Source organism: Pimephales promelas, chromosome 19 (assembly GCF_988280905.1).
Source record: "Pimephales promelas chromosome 19, fPimPro1.hap1.1, whole genome shotgun sequence".
In the NCBI taxonomy this organism is placed as follows: Eukaryota; Metazoa; Chordata; class Actinopteri; order Cypriniformes; family Leuciscidae; genus Pimephales; species Pimephales promelas.
The window spans coordinates 11,595,413-11,614,535 of NC_142787.1; the positions used below are offsets into that span (position 1 = coordinate 11,595,413).

General features: G+C 41.3%; 2 protein-coding genes across 2 annotated transcripts in view; one reads left to right on the forward strand and one right to left on the reverse strand.

The window, feature by feature from the left end:
- The window catches only part of LOC120473974 (uncharacterized), a 152,035-nt gene that overhangs the window by 102,480 nt on the left and 30,432 nt on the right, over positions 1–19,123 (reverse strand). The window lies entirely within an intron of this gene.
- Positions 9,221–17,855, forward strand: LOC120473979 (uncharacterized). Its single transcript, XM_039664093.2, has 3 exons — positions 9,221–9,411; positions 16,083–16,199; positions 16,395–17,855. The coding sequence occupies exons 1-3, from the start codon at positions 9,402–9,404 to the stop codon at positions 17,381–17,383; spliced, it is 1,116 nt and encodes a 371-aa protein (XP_039520027.2). The 5' UTR covers positions 9,221–9,401; the 3' UTR covers positions 17,384–17,855.

Consider the following 19,123-nt stretch of genomic DNA (forward strand, 5'->3'; position numbering starts at 1 on the left):
GGAAGCAAACCAAGTCAATACTCTGATTTATTGCATGGGAGACGAGGCTGACGACGTGCTAAGGGGGCTCGAGCTAACGGCCATGCAGCGTCAGTAATACAGTGCAGTCAAAACAGCTTTCGACATACATTTTGTCCCAAGAAAGAATGTGATTTACGAGAGGGCAAAATTCAATAAGAGAGTGCAACAGCCATCAGAACCCGTGGACACATTTATTACAGCTCTTTATGCACTAGCAGAAAACTGTGAGTACGGTGCTCTTCATGATGATCTTTTGAGAGATAGGCTTGTTGTGGGTCTTAAAGATTCGTCTCTGTCAGAAAGAATGCAGCTTGACAAAGATCTTACCCTAGCTAAAGCTATCACTATGGCAAGACAATCTGAAGAAATAAAGAGACAGCAAACTGACCTGAGAGGTGAAGTTATCGCTAGCAAAACAGCTATGGATGCAGTACAAGTTAGAAAAGCCAAGCTGAACAAGTTCAAAACCAAAGAGCAAAAACAGTTTAAGCCTCTGAAGTTTCAGCAGACCAAACATGACAGTAAAGCATGTTCCAAGTGTGGCAAAGCACCCGCGCACGCAGCAGCACAATGCCCAGCGAAAAAATGCTGAATGTCATAACTGTGGAAAACGCGGTCACTATGGTAGAGTCTGTAAGTCCAGCACATCTGTGAACGAGGTTGCGGACAGTGCAGCTGGACTTTTTCTGGGTGAGGTGGATTCTGGAGAAGAACCATGGCTGGCAGACAAAAATGTGGGCAAACACAAAGTGACCTTCAAGTTAGACTCCGGAGCAGATGTGTCTGCTATTTCCGAACAAACTTTCGTGAGCTCCATACTCAAAGACAAAACATTGGACAAGGCAGAAAGACCACTTTATGGACCGGGTGGGTCTGCGCTAACTGTTTTGGGGTCTACGACAGAGACTATTGTGTATGGGGACAGGAGCACTACGGAGAAGATTTATGTAGTCCGAAACCTCGGTGTAGCACTGCTGAGTAGAACAGCTTCGGTGAGGCTGAAGCTTATCGCTAGAGTCGATACTATAAACGAAGAGACAGTGAATAAAGCATACCCCAAGTTATGCGAAGGACTGGGGCGGGTACAAAAGCCATACACCATAAAACTGAAACCTGATGCAAAGCCCTTTTCGCTAAAAGTGCCAAGGCGCGAAAAGAAGTTAAAGAAGAGTTGGACAGAATGGAAAGGTTGGGAGTTATTAGTCGTGTGGATGAGCCGACAGACTGGTGCTGTGGCATGGTTGTAGCTCCCAAAAAGGACAAAGAGAAGGTGCGTATCCGTGTGGATATGACACCTTTAAATGAGTCTGTGTGACGTGAAAGATACATACTTCCTTCTGTTGACCAAACACTAGGCATGCTCACCGGGGCTCAGTATTTTTCTAAACTTGACGCGAATATGGGGTTTTGGCAAATACCACTATCCAAAGAGTCGGCACTCCTCACCACCTTCATTACGCCATTTGGAAGGTACCATTTCAACCGTTTACCATTTGGTATCTCCAGCGCGTCCGACCATTTCTAAAACATGATGGTGACAGAGGTTACAGCGGATATCGAGGGAGTCGTCTGTCACAGTCGTCCATGTAACAGACGACTCCCTCAAGATCCGCTGTAACCTCTGGTCTGGGGATCGACCATAGACAAGCATGACACAAGACTACATGCTGTCCTGCAGCGGGCAGAGAAAGCTGGTGTTACATTGAACATGTCGAAATGTGAGTTTGGAATGTGAGCGACCCGGGGTATTCACAGTGTTTTCTCTTCAAAATTGAAATTTCACTGCCACCATTGAAACAATTTATAACGGAAACTGTTTACCCACTCGACATTATACAAGGGATAACGTTGTAACGTTAGTGACAGTTGTAAATCGCGGGCTGTTTATTCCAGTGGACGCAAGTTGCAACTAAAACAATAGGAGGCAATGGCGCAACGCTACCCAGCAACAGCTCAGTAATGGCGCCCCGCTTACTTCCGGTAGTTTCGCCGGATTCGTCTATAGCAAGGAGACATGAATTGTTTAGTAAGAAAGATGAAGTTGACGATGCTGACTCGCGATCTTCGCTGTAGGCTTGTGAATGCACCAGAGAGAAATGCACATTTCATTTCATAAGCAGAGAGCAGTCTGTTTTCTTTTGTTTTGAATTGTTCTGTTTACAAGTAGACATTCAATATAGATATATTTTTCAGGTCTGTGGAGTAGGCTATACTTAAACGCTGAGTACAGGCTATTTATGAGACGCGCACCAGCACGCCCCCGCGCCTTATCTAATATTGCCTGCTTTTTCTTCTTAAAGGCAACAGACTATGTGAAAGTTTTAAAGCAGTCTTTTATTGCCAGTTCAGAGCGGTCGCGTCTGTAAAATTGTTTTTTCCTCATAAATGCGAACACGAAAACTAAAATAAAATGATTATTTTAAGTTCTATGGAGACTGAAGAGACAACCCTTCCTCATCCGATTTGCGCAGTAATTCACAGAATATATTTTGCCTCCTATTTTTTGTCACGCATGAATGTGTGTCTTTTCCCTAATATTAAAAATAAAACGTAGACTAATATTTGTCTAATGTCTGAAGTCCTTTAAGGGAGTAGCCTATATGGATAAACATACGTTTCAATACATTATGTATTTTCTAAGAATTTATATTTCAAGTTTTGACTGCAAATGTCATAATGCTGGACTTTAAGTCCGTGTGATGAAATTCACTGAACTTGAGTGGGCGCCAAGCGACAATGAATCGCATAGCCGCTTCTTTAGAAGGCTATTTTCTGTGGGGTGCCAGAACCAGCTGAGAGCCAGTGTCTGTCCAAGGGTTGTCCGCTCAGACAAAATTAACACAACTGGCAGAGGAACGAATCCGGAGAGGCAAACATTTGTAACTGTGTAACTTTTTTAAAAAAGAGTCAAAAGCACACCGACACTTGCTTGTTGTGAATTAATAGCTCATGGACAGCTCCTTCTCAAGCTCTCATCTCACCCAAATTCGGAAGGGAATGATTCAGATTTCTCTCGGCACAGCTATTAGAAGACTTCCGACTGTCAGACAGGTTGATCACGTCACACGTCACATATGTCGTCAAGCTCAGTTTGAGCCTGCGCAGTCGCTCAGCCATCAGGATGTGAGTGCGTCTAATTGACTTTATGCCCAGCTGCACTACTTCATGAACTTCAGCCAGCTCCTTGTTTCCTGTCTGCCATTATTGGTCAAATTGATTAATTCAGGTGTGCTTGACCTCAGTAGTCATGGCAACAATAATCAGACACACCGGAATTAATCAATTGGGCCAATAATGGCAGACAGGAAACAAGGAGCTGGCTGAAGTTCATGAAGTAGTGGAGCTGTGCATAAAGCCAATTGACTTCACTTTTCTCATTTGAAGTCCATGGAGTCACTGTGTCCATTTCTTTTACTGTCTATGTTCTTTATCAGTGAGAGCTGCTGGTGATTGAGGTGGATCCCCTTTGAGAGAGAGAGAGAGATCAGGAAAGGATGTAAGTGTGCGTGATCATTTTTTGGGGGGGATTTTGTACGTTGGACAGACTAATCCCTTTTTTTGTATAATAAGAAAAAAAATTATTCAGAGTAAATCACTTTTTTTGCTGGGGGGTTTGTCTTACTATTTTAAGTCACTGAAGTACTGAGTTTTGTGTCACTTAAAGTGTTGCACTATTAAATGTGGTAACATTCTATTGTACTTTTCCCTGAACCATTCAAGATTCCATCACTATAAGTTAATTATTCTGTAGTTCATATTCCTTAATTTTTCATTTCATTGTTTTGTTTTATTTATTTATTGTTTGGGGATTATTCAATAAACTTTATTATTATAACTTTCTTATGGCCAACCTGTGTTTTTTTTTCTTTTTTTCTCAATCACATGAGACTATATATTTATTGCCAGAAATCTATATCAGGGGCCGAATAGCCTATAAAGCTGCCCAGAGAAACATTTTAGTCTTACGTCTGTAAAAATTCTAAGAATGACATAATTGTTATTATTTCTCAAACATATGAGAATATATGTTTATTATTTGGTATGCACCGCGCTATACAACAAATTATTCTCGTTGTATTCTTGTATTTAGCTAACTATCCATTCTTCAGGGGAAGGACCAGACATTTCCCTTTACTACTGCTGGGATACCAGGGCTCCTTTAATAGTTTTATATGAGTGTTACGACTTTCCAACTGATCTTCAAACCATGCAGCAAAATCAAGCAAGTTTTATGCGGTTTTCGTGCTTCCCTGAGTTGTTGAAGCTGTTGATGGAACTCATGTTTGCAAATGAGGAAACGTATCAATAGAAATGGATTACACAACATCAATACAAGTTTGTGATCATTTTGCTCAACGGAAAGCATTATTTTACAATAACTGTAAATACATAAACTGAATTTGAAATCTCCCAATGAAAATAGTTTGATAAACAATTAATGAATGAATTATGATGGATTCAACTAGTACACAAAATAAGTTAATTTCAGTACTTTTTAGGACAAAATTGTTTGTCAAAATATGACATATAACCATTTAGCCAATGTAAGAGCCTAAATGACCTTATTTCATAAATAGATAGCAGCTGTAAAACAAGTATCCATTTCATCTTCTCTCAGTGTTGTGTTTTTCAGAGTCCATTTTATGAGAGGAATCGCATCTTTAAATATACATAGAAAAACAACTGGAGCCATTTTTACTAAAAAGAATTAGTGTTTACTACTACTGGTTCATTAACAATGCTGAATACAATGTTAAATCCTTTAATTTAATGAAAGCTAAATTAAATCAAAGCATTATACCTATATAAATCACAAGTTTTATTCATTTATACAAGCATTTTCACATTGTTGCTTTACTGTTCAGTTCACCTTGTATACAGTAACATTCAGTGTTTATTGAACATGTGCAACACAACAGAGGATCAATACGGGTGTCGTAATAACAACATTCAACACTTACAATGCAGTTCACAACCATTTAAACCGGTTCCCCTTGTCAAAATTCAATGCTAATTTTAGGCCATGTCCACACTAATATGTTTTTCGTTTGAAAACGTATATTTTTCTCCGGTTTGGCCTTCCATCCACACTGAGGCGGTGTTTTAAGTTAATGAAAACGTAGCTCTTGGAATACACTCTCCAAAGTGGATAAATTTGATAATGCCGTTTTCGCGTTTTAATGTGTGGACTGTGAAGCCAGAGGGATTTGAAACCGATGACGTAAGTTTAGTCATGTGATCCATGTTGTACCAATAGATATTCATGCTTACTGGTATAGTGCCTGTTATGGGCTATTCACTATTACACTGTTGATAAAATATGTTACTTTGCACACTCTTCATATCACAGTCCTGCACAGATGATGGAAAATGTACTCACATTTGCTGCCCTGCGGCAATACAGGAGAGCAGTCGCGTTTCAGACCTAACATATGGTGACTGAGTGCGACCTTGAATTAGCCTGTTAGCAGAATTGCGCGATAACTTAATTTTTTCCATCTGTATCATCTCGGTGGGCTTTTGTGGGGTTTCACACACGCGCAGTAAAGGTGAACTTAGAAGTTTCTCATCCACACTGAAACATCTGAAAACGCCTTAAAACGCTAGTGTGAACGGAAAGCATTTTTAAACAAAAAAATCCATTTTCAAATGTATCCATATTAATGTTGACATAGCCTTAGATTGTATTACTGTATTAAATGTAATTCCGTCTACCAGTAATGGAAGTGAACTTTGCTCACTTAGACAACTTCGGGCAATGATTTTTCTTATGTTTCAGTAGATTAGATAAATGGCTGTAACTCGCCTCACATGAAGAGCACTGGTGCGGTTTCCCTCCTGTATGAACTCTCTGATGAGTTTTCAGGTTTCCTGAATGAGAGAAACTCTTTTCACAGTGTGAACACTTGTACGGTTTCTCTCCAGTATGGACTCTCTGGTGTGATTTTAATTGGCTGGATGTAGAGACGCTCTTTCCACAGTGAGAGCACACATAAGGTTTTACACCAGTATGAATACGCTCATGCACTTTTAAAGAGCCAAAATGTAAAAAACTCTTTCCACAGTGAGAGCACACATAAGGTCTCACACCAGTATGAAGACGCTCATGCTGTTTTAAAGATGCAAGATGTGAAAAACTCTTTCCACATAGAGAACAAAAGTGACGCGTCACACCAGAATGAACTTTAAGGTGACTTCTTAAGCTTGATTCAAAAACATATGTTTTATCACACTGATCACAGCTGAATGATCTCACTCCAGAGTGAGAGTGCAGATGATCTTTGAGATTTCTTTTGGATGTGAAACTCTTTCCACACTGAGTGCATGTAAAAGGCTTTTCTCCAGTGTGAATAATCATGTGTCTGTTCAGGGTTGATTTATATTCAAAACTCTTTCCACACTCAGAACAGGTTAAAGATCCTTTGACTCCAGATTTTCCAGCTTGTTTCTGTGTGAAATTCTCTTCAGTCTTCGAAACGACTGTATTTCCATCTTCATTTGTGGAATAATGCAGTTTTTGAAACTGATGCAATTTGTCTTCATTCACTTCCATCAGGTCTACAATAAACAAATTAAATTCCCATAATTTAATAAAAGGATAGTTGAGAAACAAAAACAAATCCAGTTTACTACTGACTCTAGTAGTATCTAGATTTAGATGTTATTGTTATAAGAGAGTTTTCATCAGAGAATGAAGAAAAACACCAACCTATTTGTTCCTCTGTATCTTCATCTTTTATTCTGCAGGGTTCTTTCTTAATCTCCATCTTTACAATAGTATGTCCGTAGTTCTCCTGAAGTAATTCCTCCTGCTTGCTTCTTCTCCTGTGGGAAGATGGGAATATTCCCCAGCATTTAAACTCTCATGAACGGCTGTGGGAGCTTCACTGACTGAAGGAGTGAATTGTGGTCGTTGTTGCTCATTTAACAGATGATCATCACACTTAAACTCACTCCCACGTTTTCAGGTCCAAATGTTTTGCTCTAATAGCCATTTAGAAACAATTTTATAATTTGAGGTTTTACTGTAAGGATTACGCTAGTATTTTGAATCAATTATTGGATAAAAAGGAGTTGAAGGCAGTTGAAGACTTTTGTGTCACACAAAAAAATGTAGCATACATTTTTAGCAGCAAAGTGAGAAAAATAATGTAAAATGATGTGCTACAATTTGTTTTTACACCAGGTTTATTTATTACTTACAAAACACAACTCACTATCTTTACACTTTGTTAGTTAACTAGTCAATGATGCGCTTATGGTTTGTTATATTTACAACATTGCTGAAAATTAACCATGAGTTAAAGTTTAGTAATCATTGTATTTTAGCAGATTACTGTTTATATAACCAGCAGCAAATACAAACTATGGTAATGGATTTAACTATAATAACCATGTTTTTTTTTTTTTTTTTTTTCTATTTATTTGTAGAAAACTCATATGGTTCATTTTCCGTAAAGATTCACTTCTGAAAAGAGTCTCAACTTCGGACTCAAGATCTAATTCAGATTAATTCGGCAAACAATCCGGCTGGTTAAATTCACTAAAATGAATCTTTAATAGTCTATTATTATATAATAATCTAGATTTATCCAATTCAGTTATAGAATTAATGTACTCACAGTCTATAAAACGGCAGATTTTGAGCTGAATGAACGGCTGTGTTCCACTTCTCATGTTCCCTTCATGGTTCCCTTCCCTCTCGCTCACTTCTCTTCTTCTCCTAGACTCGGATGTGTGTGTCGTTGCTTCGGTTTTTAGAGCGCCTCTACCGGCAGAAACCATATTAAACTACAAACTCTAGGCTTGTTTGAGATGAGCAAAATCTCAAATGTGTTTGAAATGTGTTTGAAACGGTGAAATGTGTTTTTTTTTTAAATGCTTTATTTAAACATTTAGTTTACAGTGTGAAACAACATAGTAATAACACAACAACATAATAGCACAAAACAAAAGTTAGAAAATGATAAACAGGAACGGGAAAATAAAAAATAAAATTAAAAATAATAAAAAAATAAAAATAAAAAGAGGGCATTACTTAAATGAAAATAAATCTAAACATTTGATAAAGTAAAAAGTTTGTAGGTCTTACAGATTTTACATGTTCTGGGTGCTTTTGGGTTAATACCAGTTGTTCCATCATGGTTACTACCTCAACCTAGAGTTAATATTTCTGTATTAAAAAAGGTTAGTTCTAGCAAAAGCATGTTTAGTATGCAAGCTTATGTGAATACTTTGCTGCATGAGAGATATGGGTATTATGTACATGTATTCACGGATGGGTCAAAAAATCCAGAGAATGGAAAAACAAGCTGTGCATTTTACATTCCTGAACTAAAAATTAAGGTGTTTAAAAGACTAACTGATCATTTGTCGGTCTATGCAGCAGAAATGATGGCAATCATGTTTGCATTACAATGGATAGAGGAAGTCAAACCCATGAGAATACTAATATGTTCAGATTCAAGTGCAGCATTGGCTAGCCTCAAAAGTGCGTCATCAAAATGTAGGGAGGATATTATGTTTGAAAGCTTGTTATCACTATATTGTGTATGTAGTATGGCGATTGATGTTCGGTTTTTATGGATCCCAGCACATATTGGCATCCAAGGGAATGAGATGGCAGATTCTTTAGCTAAGAAAGGGTTGAAGATAAATCAGGGAGAAGTGGCAGTACCAATTAGCAAAGCAGAGATCAAATCATACATTCGAAGCAAAATTAAAATTTAGTGGCAAAAATTATGGGACAATGGAAATAAAGGAAGACACTTATTTAAGATACAGCAGAAGGTGGGGGAAGAAAAGACTCTGGGGAATAGCAGGAGAGAACAGGAGATGTTTAGCAGAATCAGGCTAGGTCACACAAGGTTAAATTCATCACTACACACTATTGGGAAACATCCAACGGGAAATTGTGAGATATGCAATCAATCAGAAACTGTGGAACATGCGCTGTTTGAGTGTACTAAATACTCAAATCAAAGACTGGCTCTAAGGAATGGACTGGAAAAAGTAGGAATCAAACAAATGGAAATTTCAAACATCTTTTCAAATAATTCTGGAAAGTTGGTGCTTAAAAACATGCCATATTATCTACAACAAACTGGATTAACATTAGGATTTAAGCAAATGTAACAAAGATACAGTAGGTGGCGATAATGCTCCATATGGTTGCAAGTCGCCAGGAAAAACGAAGAAGAAGAAGAAGAAGAAGAAGAAGAAGAAGAAGAAGTTTGTGTTTGCGTTTGCGTTTGCTCTAGTGGGAAAAAAAGAAACGAGTTCCAGTTTAACAGCTGTAGTTTAGCCCACGTACGTGGGTTGATTAGTCTCTTTAGTTCATCCTGTGAAATCCAGCTTCCAATATTCAATGTATTGAGTGAATGAAGAAAAGTAAGTGACTGTTATTTTGTTGTGTTTATGTAAATCGTAGATTTACCGTGAATTCATATGTGCCCAGCGAGATGAGTGAGATTTCTGTTGTTAGAACAATGTTCATGCTGTAAAATGCTGTGGAATTAATCAGCTAACTTGTGTGAGCCTTCTAATGTTCAAGTTACATGCTGATGTTTATTTCATTGAGTTAAAGAGAGTTAATATAGTGCTCAGGAGACCATGTGCGAACTGTTTTGTGTGGTAGCCTTGTCTGGCCAGAGGATGTCGCCATTATTTCTTCTGTAAACTCCTTTTAATACAGTTTTATGTAAACTGTTTTATGGTTAGTGAGATGGGTAAAATTCTGTAAAAAGAATAATATTTATGTAATTGGAGATTGTTTAAAGGGGCATAGCAATGTTTATTGAGATTTATGTTTGATGATCCTGATTTATTATTCATGTTGCATAATAATTTACTAATGAAACTGTTTAAAACTACAGTAACTAATGTTAATTGTGATTTATTGTGTTTTATCAGACTATAATGACAATACTGGATATTGGAATGTTCTGACGAGTGCCACTGGAATTTAATACAGTTAAAGAAGGAAATTACATTACTCCTCGTCTTTATTCCTGTGTCCTGACCAATACACCATCCTGTTTACTGGCTGAAACCCTTTATGAACTAGCCCAACTTGATTACCTCATTAACATATGTACATATATTTCGATAAAGTTTTACATATATTTAAAATGTATTCCACAATATATTGAACGCATATCTATACATATATGTATGCATATATTTCCACATAATTGTACATATATTTAAAATATATTCCACAATATATGGAACACATATCTATACATGTATTTAATTTGTATATTTCCAAATAATTTCATATATTGAAATGTATTTTACCATATATTGAACATACATGGAACCTTGTATCTTTACATAAACAATACATTATCCCATACAAATTGTAATACATTATGGTGGCTATTAACAAATATAAAATTGCATTTATTTTCGGATATATAATTGCATATATTATATATTAATTTACCTTATATTTCAATATATTGAAAGCGGCTATCATTTGTATATTTTTCAATATATTACAATATATTTAATATATTGTATAATATATGTATCATCAATATATTACTCCAAGTATTTCCAATATATAATGTATTGGAAAATGGAAAGGAAAATAATACAATATTTCAATAATTACAATATATTTCAAGTAATATATTGGTAAATATATTTTTCTTTCATAAGGGCATACTAGATTGATGAGATTGAAGTTGGCTAATTTGTGTGTAAGTAAAAAATACAGTAATTTCATTGATTTATCAGCGACCGTACTTCGGAAGCACTGAAAATTAATGGGGTTCATTGCTGGAACTATCAGTGTTTGGAACTATTGGCTGCTCCATGACGCGCGTTACTTCCACATTCCTAAGTTCAAATGGGAGTGGCGTAACTCTCGCTCTCCGTGGCTCTGGAAAAGACGAGAGAGACGCACATACACACACAGGCTCGGACTTAGGCTATGTTTACACGGAAACGATTCTGAAGAGAAAACGCAAAAGTGGCATTGCGTCATCACTTTTTATCTGCGTTTAGACGAGCGTTTTGTGTGGGAAATCCGCGTTAAAATGATGACGCAAAAGTGTGTCTTCAGGTGGCTAGCAGTGCATACTACAACAACACCAAGTTCGTACAACCTTCACTGTCAAGCAGACTTTTGCGTTTTTACCGTTTACACAGGAACGCGGCGGTGGAGCGTTTTTAAGATTTCCACTCTGGAGGGTGGTTTCACTTTTTTTGTGTTTTTAAGCCTCTAAAACGCCTTCGCCGTGTAAACGAAAGCCATATCCGATAAAATATTGTAGCGACTGTCAATGACCGTGTAGCTCTGGCTTCGTGTGAGATGCTACACTGGTGTCAGAAGTGAAGAAATAATCGGAAAAGTGATTAAGGTAGATCGAGGGTGCGCCCTGCACTATTAGTTAGGGAAAAGTTTAGTTAGCTAAGTTAGCGTTAGCGAGACCGCGTCGCCACTGTGTGCGTGGGGAGATGAGTAGCGGAGAAGGAGCCCGAGCCGCGGAATGGACGTTTGGAGACCTACAAAGGGAGCTGCAACGGCTAGAGGACAGCAGAGGCCACCTTAGGGGCACGATGGAAGCGATGGCTTCCGAGGCTGGCTTTGACAAACGAGCGCGCGCAGGCTTCGCTACCCTTCGCTAGAGTGCAGGCACCTACGTCAACCCCGGCGCGGGAAGCTCGGAAGTAAACAACAATGGCGGCGCCCAGTCCACAATAACAGCAGTGACGGCTAGCCCCGTGAAAACCCCAAAGTACAACGGGAAGGTGAGCTGGGAAGCTTTTCATGCACAATTCGAACTGCTTGCTAAATCACAGAACTGGTCGCAAGAGACTAAAGCGGTACAATTGGTGATGTGCCTTACGGATGAGGCTTTAGCATGCTTGCTACTCTTAGATGTACAGGACATAGAGAACTATGTCGCACTGGTGGGGGCTCTCCAGAGACGGTTTGGGAATTAAACTGCAATGAACTGAATAACAGGTGCAGAAGACATGGCGAACCGCTACGGCAACTAGCCAATGACATTGAGAGCCTTGCCCGCAGAGCATATAGCAGCATGCCCACAATGGTTCAAAGTGAGTTAGCCCGCAACCGGTTCATGCAAGCCCTCTCACCGCCTGAACTGCGTGTGGAGGTACAGCTGACACATCCACAATCCCTGCAGGAGGCTTTGGAGAGGGCGTCAAGAGAGAGAGATTGCCCGCGCCTACGTGACAATGCCCACACAGGAACACAACAGTCCCCATGTCAGCGCAGCAGCGGCTCAGCAAACACCAGCATGGGCAGTGGAGCTGACAGAGCTGATGCGGGCAGCTTCCCTGGGCACTCCACGGCGCCCTGACCGCACTACTAGACTGTGCTGGGGCTGCGGGGAACCTGGTCACGTGGTACGCTCATGTCCGAAAGCCACCAGACTCCAGGGAAACGACCTTGGGTCCACATAGGGGGGGCAACGTGGACCACGAACCACAGCCCCTCACAAACACCCTCAGGCATCGCTGGCCCGATGGCGGTGGCGGTAGTGGGCCGGACTTCAATTGGGGGCCTCTGCCACGTTCCAGTCACTGTGGAGGGAGTATCGTGCGTGGCGCTGGTTGACACTGGCTCTACGGTGACATTAGTGCGGCCCGATGTGATCCCCAAGCAAACCGTGTTAGAGCCAACAGCAGTCCACCTACGGATGGTGACGGGGGAATTGTCACCCATGAAAGGCAAAGGAACACTGACATTTGTGGTGGGCGGTAAGACAGTGCGCCACCCGGTGTGGGTGGCATCCGTTCAGGACCCCTGCATTCTTGGGCTGGACTTTTTGAAGTACACGGGCTGTCGGCTGGACCTGGCGGAGGCCACCCTGTGCTTTCCAGGGGAACGCCTGGTCAATATGACTCCACACCCCCCGGGCGTCGAGCTCACGATCACAATCACGATCGATGATCCAGGTTACCACTGTGTCAGCAAACGCCACTGAATTCAACAGCGCTGTAGGGGCTGGGAGACCCACCCCTCAAGACCTCTGTTGCCCTACACCCCCCACTCACAGCTGGGCAGAGACACCTTACAGCCCTTGCAGCTCGGACCCCGCCAGCCACAACCCCCGCTACCCCCCTCACCCCGTCTAGCTGCCCCACCTGCGCCACAGCCAGCATACCTTACTCAGATTCCTAAGAGCCGGGCCTCTGACCCATTAGCGGGCCCGCTCCCCCAAACAGAGGAGGGAGGTGTTGTGGTGGCGGTACGGGGCATATGGCGACGGAAATGTTCTCACCTAGACCCCCAACAGAGTGAAGAGTTGTGGCAATTATTGCTTCAGTTCAAGGACCTGTTTGCATTCAAAGAAGGTGACGTGGGGTGCACACACTTAATACAACATGAAATAGATACAGGTGACAGCCCGCCTATCAAGTTACTTCCTGGGCTTAGCCTCTTATTACAGGAGGTTTGTGAGGGGGTTCTCCTGTGTGGCGGCTCCGCTGTTCAGGCTACTACAGAAAGACCAAGATTTTGTGGGGTCCAGTGAGTGTCAAACAGCGTTCACCTCGCTACAGAAGGCGCTGGGGAAGGCTGCTGTGTTGGCTCCGGCTGACCCCTCCCTCCCATTCATCTTGGACTGTGACGCGAGTGGCAAGGGTGTGGGCGGGGTGCTAGCACAGCTAAGTTCAGAGGGTGAGAGAGTGGTAAGACTTTTAATAAGCACGAACGCCGCTACTGCGTCACACGCAGAGAACTCCTTGCTGTGGTGTCGTCCATTCAACATTTCAAATACTATCTCTGCGGACTACCATTCACCGTCAGGACGGACCACTCTGCCCTCCAGTGGCTCATGTCCTTCAAAGAGCCGGAGGGCCAGGTAGCACGCTGGATGGAGGAGCTACAGTCCTTTCACTTTAAAGTGGTGCATAGAGCGGGAGCCCGCCACTCCAACGCTGATGCCCTGTCCCGCAGACCCTGTGCAGAGGGAGGATGCTGCCCCTGCGATCGGAAGGAGACAAGAGACTGGGAGTTACAATCTTAAGAGGCAGCTATCGTCAGCCGGGCCGCGGCAGCAGTGTGCGGTGAACTCACAGAAATTTCAGCAACGCAGTGGAGACAACAGCAGGAGGCCGATATGGACATTCAACCAGTGCTCCAGTGGGTGGACAGGCAGACACGGCCATCATGGGAGGAGGTGGCACCGCTCTCCACAGCAACAAAAGGACTGTGGTCAAAGTTCCAGAGCCTGTGACTCACGGATGGGGTGTTACAGCGGGCCTGGAAGGATCCAGCGACGGGAGAGCTGAGGTAGCAGTTGGTGGTCCCCAGGGCAGAGAGACTGACAGTGCTGAAGGCCACGGGGGTCAGTCACTTCGGGGTCACCAAAACTCTCCATCACCTACAACAGAGCTTCTACTGGGGGCAGTTCAGGAGGGACGTAGAGAACTTCTGCATGCGATGTGATGCCTGCACGGCAAAGAAGGGCCCCTCCGAACAGTCACACGCCCAACTCCAACAGTTCCCTGTCGGTGCACCCATGGAAAGAGTTGGGGTGGACATAGTCGGCCCACTCCCGGTCACAGACTGCGGGAACCGGTAAACCGGTGCTGTCAGTCATGGACTACTTCACCAAGTGGCCCGAGGCTTACGCCCTCCCCGACCAGGAGGCGGAGACAGTGGCCAAAGCCCTACTGGAGGGCATGGTCTGCCGCTTTGGGACGCCCCAAACCATACACAGTGAGCAGGGGTGGAACTTTGAGTCACGAGTATTTGCCGACCTGTGTCACCGACTGGGCATAAACAAAACTCACACCACCCCCCTACACCCGCAGAGCGATAGCTTTGTTGAACGCTTCAACAAGACCCTGATCCAGCAGCTGGCCATTACCACCGCCAAGCACCAACGCGACTGGGACAAGCACCTTCCGTTTGTGCTGATGGCCTGTCGGTCTTCTGTCCAAGAATCTACGGCCTGCACACCAGCTCTGCTCATGCTGGGTAGAGAACTCCACACCCCGCCAGCAATGGCCTTTGGCCTCCCCCCTGACACCCCAGATGCGCCCCCGGGACGAGAGTATGCCAGGAGACTACAGGAAAGCCTAGAGACAGCTCACGACTTTGCACGGGTGCAGCTGCAAAGCGCAGGGGCGAGACAACGTCGGAACTATGACCTACATTGCAAGGGCCGCCACCTGGAACCGGGAGAGCTGGTATGGGTCCACAGCCCGCAGGAAAAAAAGGCCGTTGCCCCAAGCTGGACAGTGACTGGGTAGGCCCTTGTAGAGTGTTGGAGCGATTAGGGGAGGTAGTATACAGAGTACAGCTGCCCCCACGTGGCAGACGAGTGGCCATACATAGAGACAGGTTGGCCCCCTACCATGGGGATGCTATCCCTCAGCTCCCACCCAGGCCCTCACAGACTCCCCCTAACAGCCCCCACCCGGACACAACTTACCCTGCACACCTGCCTACAAAAGGGCACATAGATACACACCCAGACATTTCCACCTTACCCCACTCTCCAAGGCCACTCTCTTTAGCTCAGGATACTGCAGTGTCTGCACGGCCCCGTAGGCAGACAAGACCCCGGTTCTGAAGCTGTGTTCTGAATGCCTGCTTGTGTTCTGGTGAATAAACCAAGTTAATTGAACTCTGGCTTCGTGTGAGATGCTACAATTTTTTTACGTTTTCACCCGCGAGCGTTCTCGTGTAAACAGGGCCTTAAAATGTAGGTTTACATTATATTGATTACATGGCTACTCAAGAAAATGTGTTAATTACTTAATCACTCAAGAAGCACAAGTTTTTTCTTTGTAACATCCATTCTACACTCAATGCACTCAAGATGCAATGAATGACAATTTTGTGCATCACCACTTAACAGCCAAATTCCATGATCACTGAATTTACAATTTTGGCTTGATATGAAGCCAAAAGTGTAAATTCAGTAATCATTGAATTGTAAACGACGATTGGTTTGATGATCATCTGCTAAATGAGCAACAATGACCACAATTCACTCCTTCAGTCAGTGAAGCTCCCACAGCCGTTCATGAGAGTTTAAATGCTGGGGAATATTCTCATCTTCCCACAGGAGAAAAAGCAAGCAGGAGGAATTACTCCAGGATAAACTACGAAAATACTATTGTAAAGATGGAGATTAAGGAAGAACCCTGCAGAATAAAAGATGAAGAGACAGAGGAACAAATAGGTTGGTGTTTTACTTCATTCTCTTTAATCACTGATGAGGATCATTACGATGAAAACTGACATGACAATAACATCTAAAACTTGTAGACTCAGTAGTAAACTAGATTTGTTCTGAATTAAGATTTTGAACAATGTTTATTTTTGTTTCTCATTTATCCTTTTATTAAATTGTGCAAATTTAATTTGTTTCTTTTAGACCCGATAGAAGTGAATGAAGACAAACAGCATCAGTTTCAAAAACCTCATTTTTTCACAAATGAAGATGGAAATGCAGTCATTTCAAAGACTGAAGAGAATTTCACACAGAAACAAGCTGGAAAATCTGGAGTCAAAGGATCTTTCACCTGTTCTGAGTGTGGAAAGAGTTACATTTATAAATCATATCTGAATAGACACATGATGATTCACACTGGACAAAGGCCTTTTACATGCACTCAGTGTGGAAAGAGATTCATTAACAAAGGAAACTTAAATGGCCACATGAGAATTCACACTGGAGAAAAACCTTTCACATGCTCTCAGTGTGGAAAGAGTTTCAGTCAGAAAAGCGCTCTCAGCACTCATCTGCTCCGTCACTCTGGAGTGAGATCATTCAGCTGTGATCAGTGTGATAAAACATTTGTTTTTGAATCAGACTTAAGAAAACACATTAATGTTCATTCTGCTGTGAAGCCTCACTTTTGTTCTGATTGTGGAAAGAGTTTTTCACGACTTCGATCTTTAAAACAGCATGAGCGTCTTCATACTGGTGTGAGACCTTATGTGTGCGCTCACTGTGGAAAGACCTTCACTACATCCTGCAACTTAATAAAACATCAGAGAATTCATACTGGAGAGAAACTATACAAGTGTTCACACTGTGGAAATAGTTTCTCTTGGTTAAGAAGCCTGAAAGATCATCAGAGAGTTCATACTGGAGAGAAACCGTACAAGTGTTCACACTGTGGAAATAGTTTCTCTTGGTTAAGAAACCTGAAAGATCATGAAAGAATTCATACTGGACAGAGACCGTACAAGTGTTCACACTGTGGAAAGAGTTTTATTCGGTCAGGACACCTGAAAGATCACGAGAGAGTTCATACTGGAGAGAAACCGCACCAGTGCTCTTCATGTGGGAAGAGTTTCAGTAAATTATCTACTCTTCTGAAACATAAGAAAAAGCATTTCCTGAAGATGTCAGAGTGAGCAAAGTTCACTTCCAAAATTAGTAAATAAGCAAAAGATGGATTTACATTTGAGACAGTAATTTAATCTAAAATTAGTATTGAAGTTTGATAAGGGGAAAGTGTTGCATGTTTTGATCTCATGAAAGTACGTATCTATACAACAAATGTTATTTCTCGTGCCATTTGTACGCCAAAATAGGTTTTGCGTCTATATGATACACAGTTTTCACGTCAATATACGCACTTTATGGCGTGTAATACGGACACAACTCGCTCCTAAAGGGTTTTCCGTGCGTAGCAGATGAACGGAAAAAATACATACTGTATATTTTTCGCTTATAAATGGCACGAGAAATTACATTTGTGGTATAAATGCGCACTTTCATGAGACTGTGTTGCAGACACCCGTATTGATCCTCTTGTCATGTTGCATATGCGCATTAAACACTGTTTCTGTGTTCTGTATACAAGATGAACTGAACAGTAAAGCAACAATGTGAAAATACTCGTGTCAGTGTCATCACTCAAGCAGTGCATGGTCATCTCAAACAGATGAACAAGAATAATAGCTCAGAAAACTATCATTTTTCATTGTAAATGTGAGGCATTTGTGAAACAATGGCAACAATAGTCTATCAAATATTCATATCACAAACTTGCTGTTTAGAGGTGATGCATTGAGAACATATTGAAGACTTTACTGGATTGAATCACTCTCTGCACATTGTGGAAATATGAGAATTAAAAATGAATAAAATTTAAATGAAAATAAAATGGAAAAAAATGAGTATATTTAATTTATTTTTAATTCAAGGGGTTTAACATTGTATTATGCATTGCTAATGAACCAGTAGTAGTAGTAAACACTAATTGTTTTGGGAAAAATGGCTCTAGTAGTTTTTATGCATATTTAATGATGCGATTCCTCTCATAATATGGACTCTGAAAAGATGAAATGGATACTTGTTTTACAGCTGCTATCTATTTACGAAAAAGGTCATTTACAGCTATATGGATGTTATATTTTGATAAACACTTTTGTCTAAAAAAGTAATTAAATTTAACTTATTCTGAGCAAATTTTGTGTACTAGTTGAATCGTGATTCATGAATCAGTTTAACTGAATTAATTTGCTTTGTTTATCAGACCAATTTTATTGGGAGAATTCTATATCAGTGGCCGAATGTTTAAAGCCGCTCAGAGTAACATTTTAGTCTTTAGTCTGTAAAAATTCTAAGAATTACATGATTCTTCTTCTCTTATTCCAGTTTAGTGATGGTTCATTTCCAAGTGTATAAGAGTTGATCTAAATACAAATATTGAATGTTAAGCCTTTAAAGTGATACTTTCTCCTCAAATGCAATTTAATATTGTTGTTTTATATAATTCCCCCATCACACACTCTTTCTTTTAATGATGATATGAAGGACCTATTGGAAATGTTTGATATTGAAACAATATTTTATGGTGATTTTAATATAAACTGGGCAGATAAAAGAGGAAGACAAAAGTTAAAAACAATGATGTCCAAATTTAATAATGATCAGTTGATAAAAAAGCCAACAAGAGTGACCAGTACTATCAGACTTTGATAGATCTTATTTTTCCTAATAGGGAATAGCATATTATAAAACTGTTACATCTGTCAGCTCCAGGTGCCATCATGTGCCAACTGATGACATCCTAATCCCTCACCATTTACATTAGACTCTGTTTTTCCCGGACTTCATTTCCCAGAATCCTTTGCTCATTATTAGTT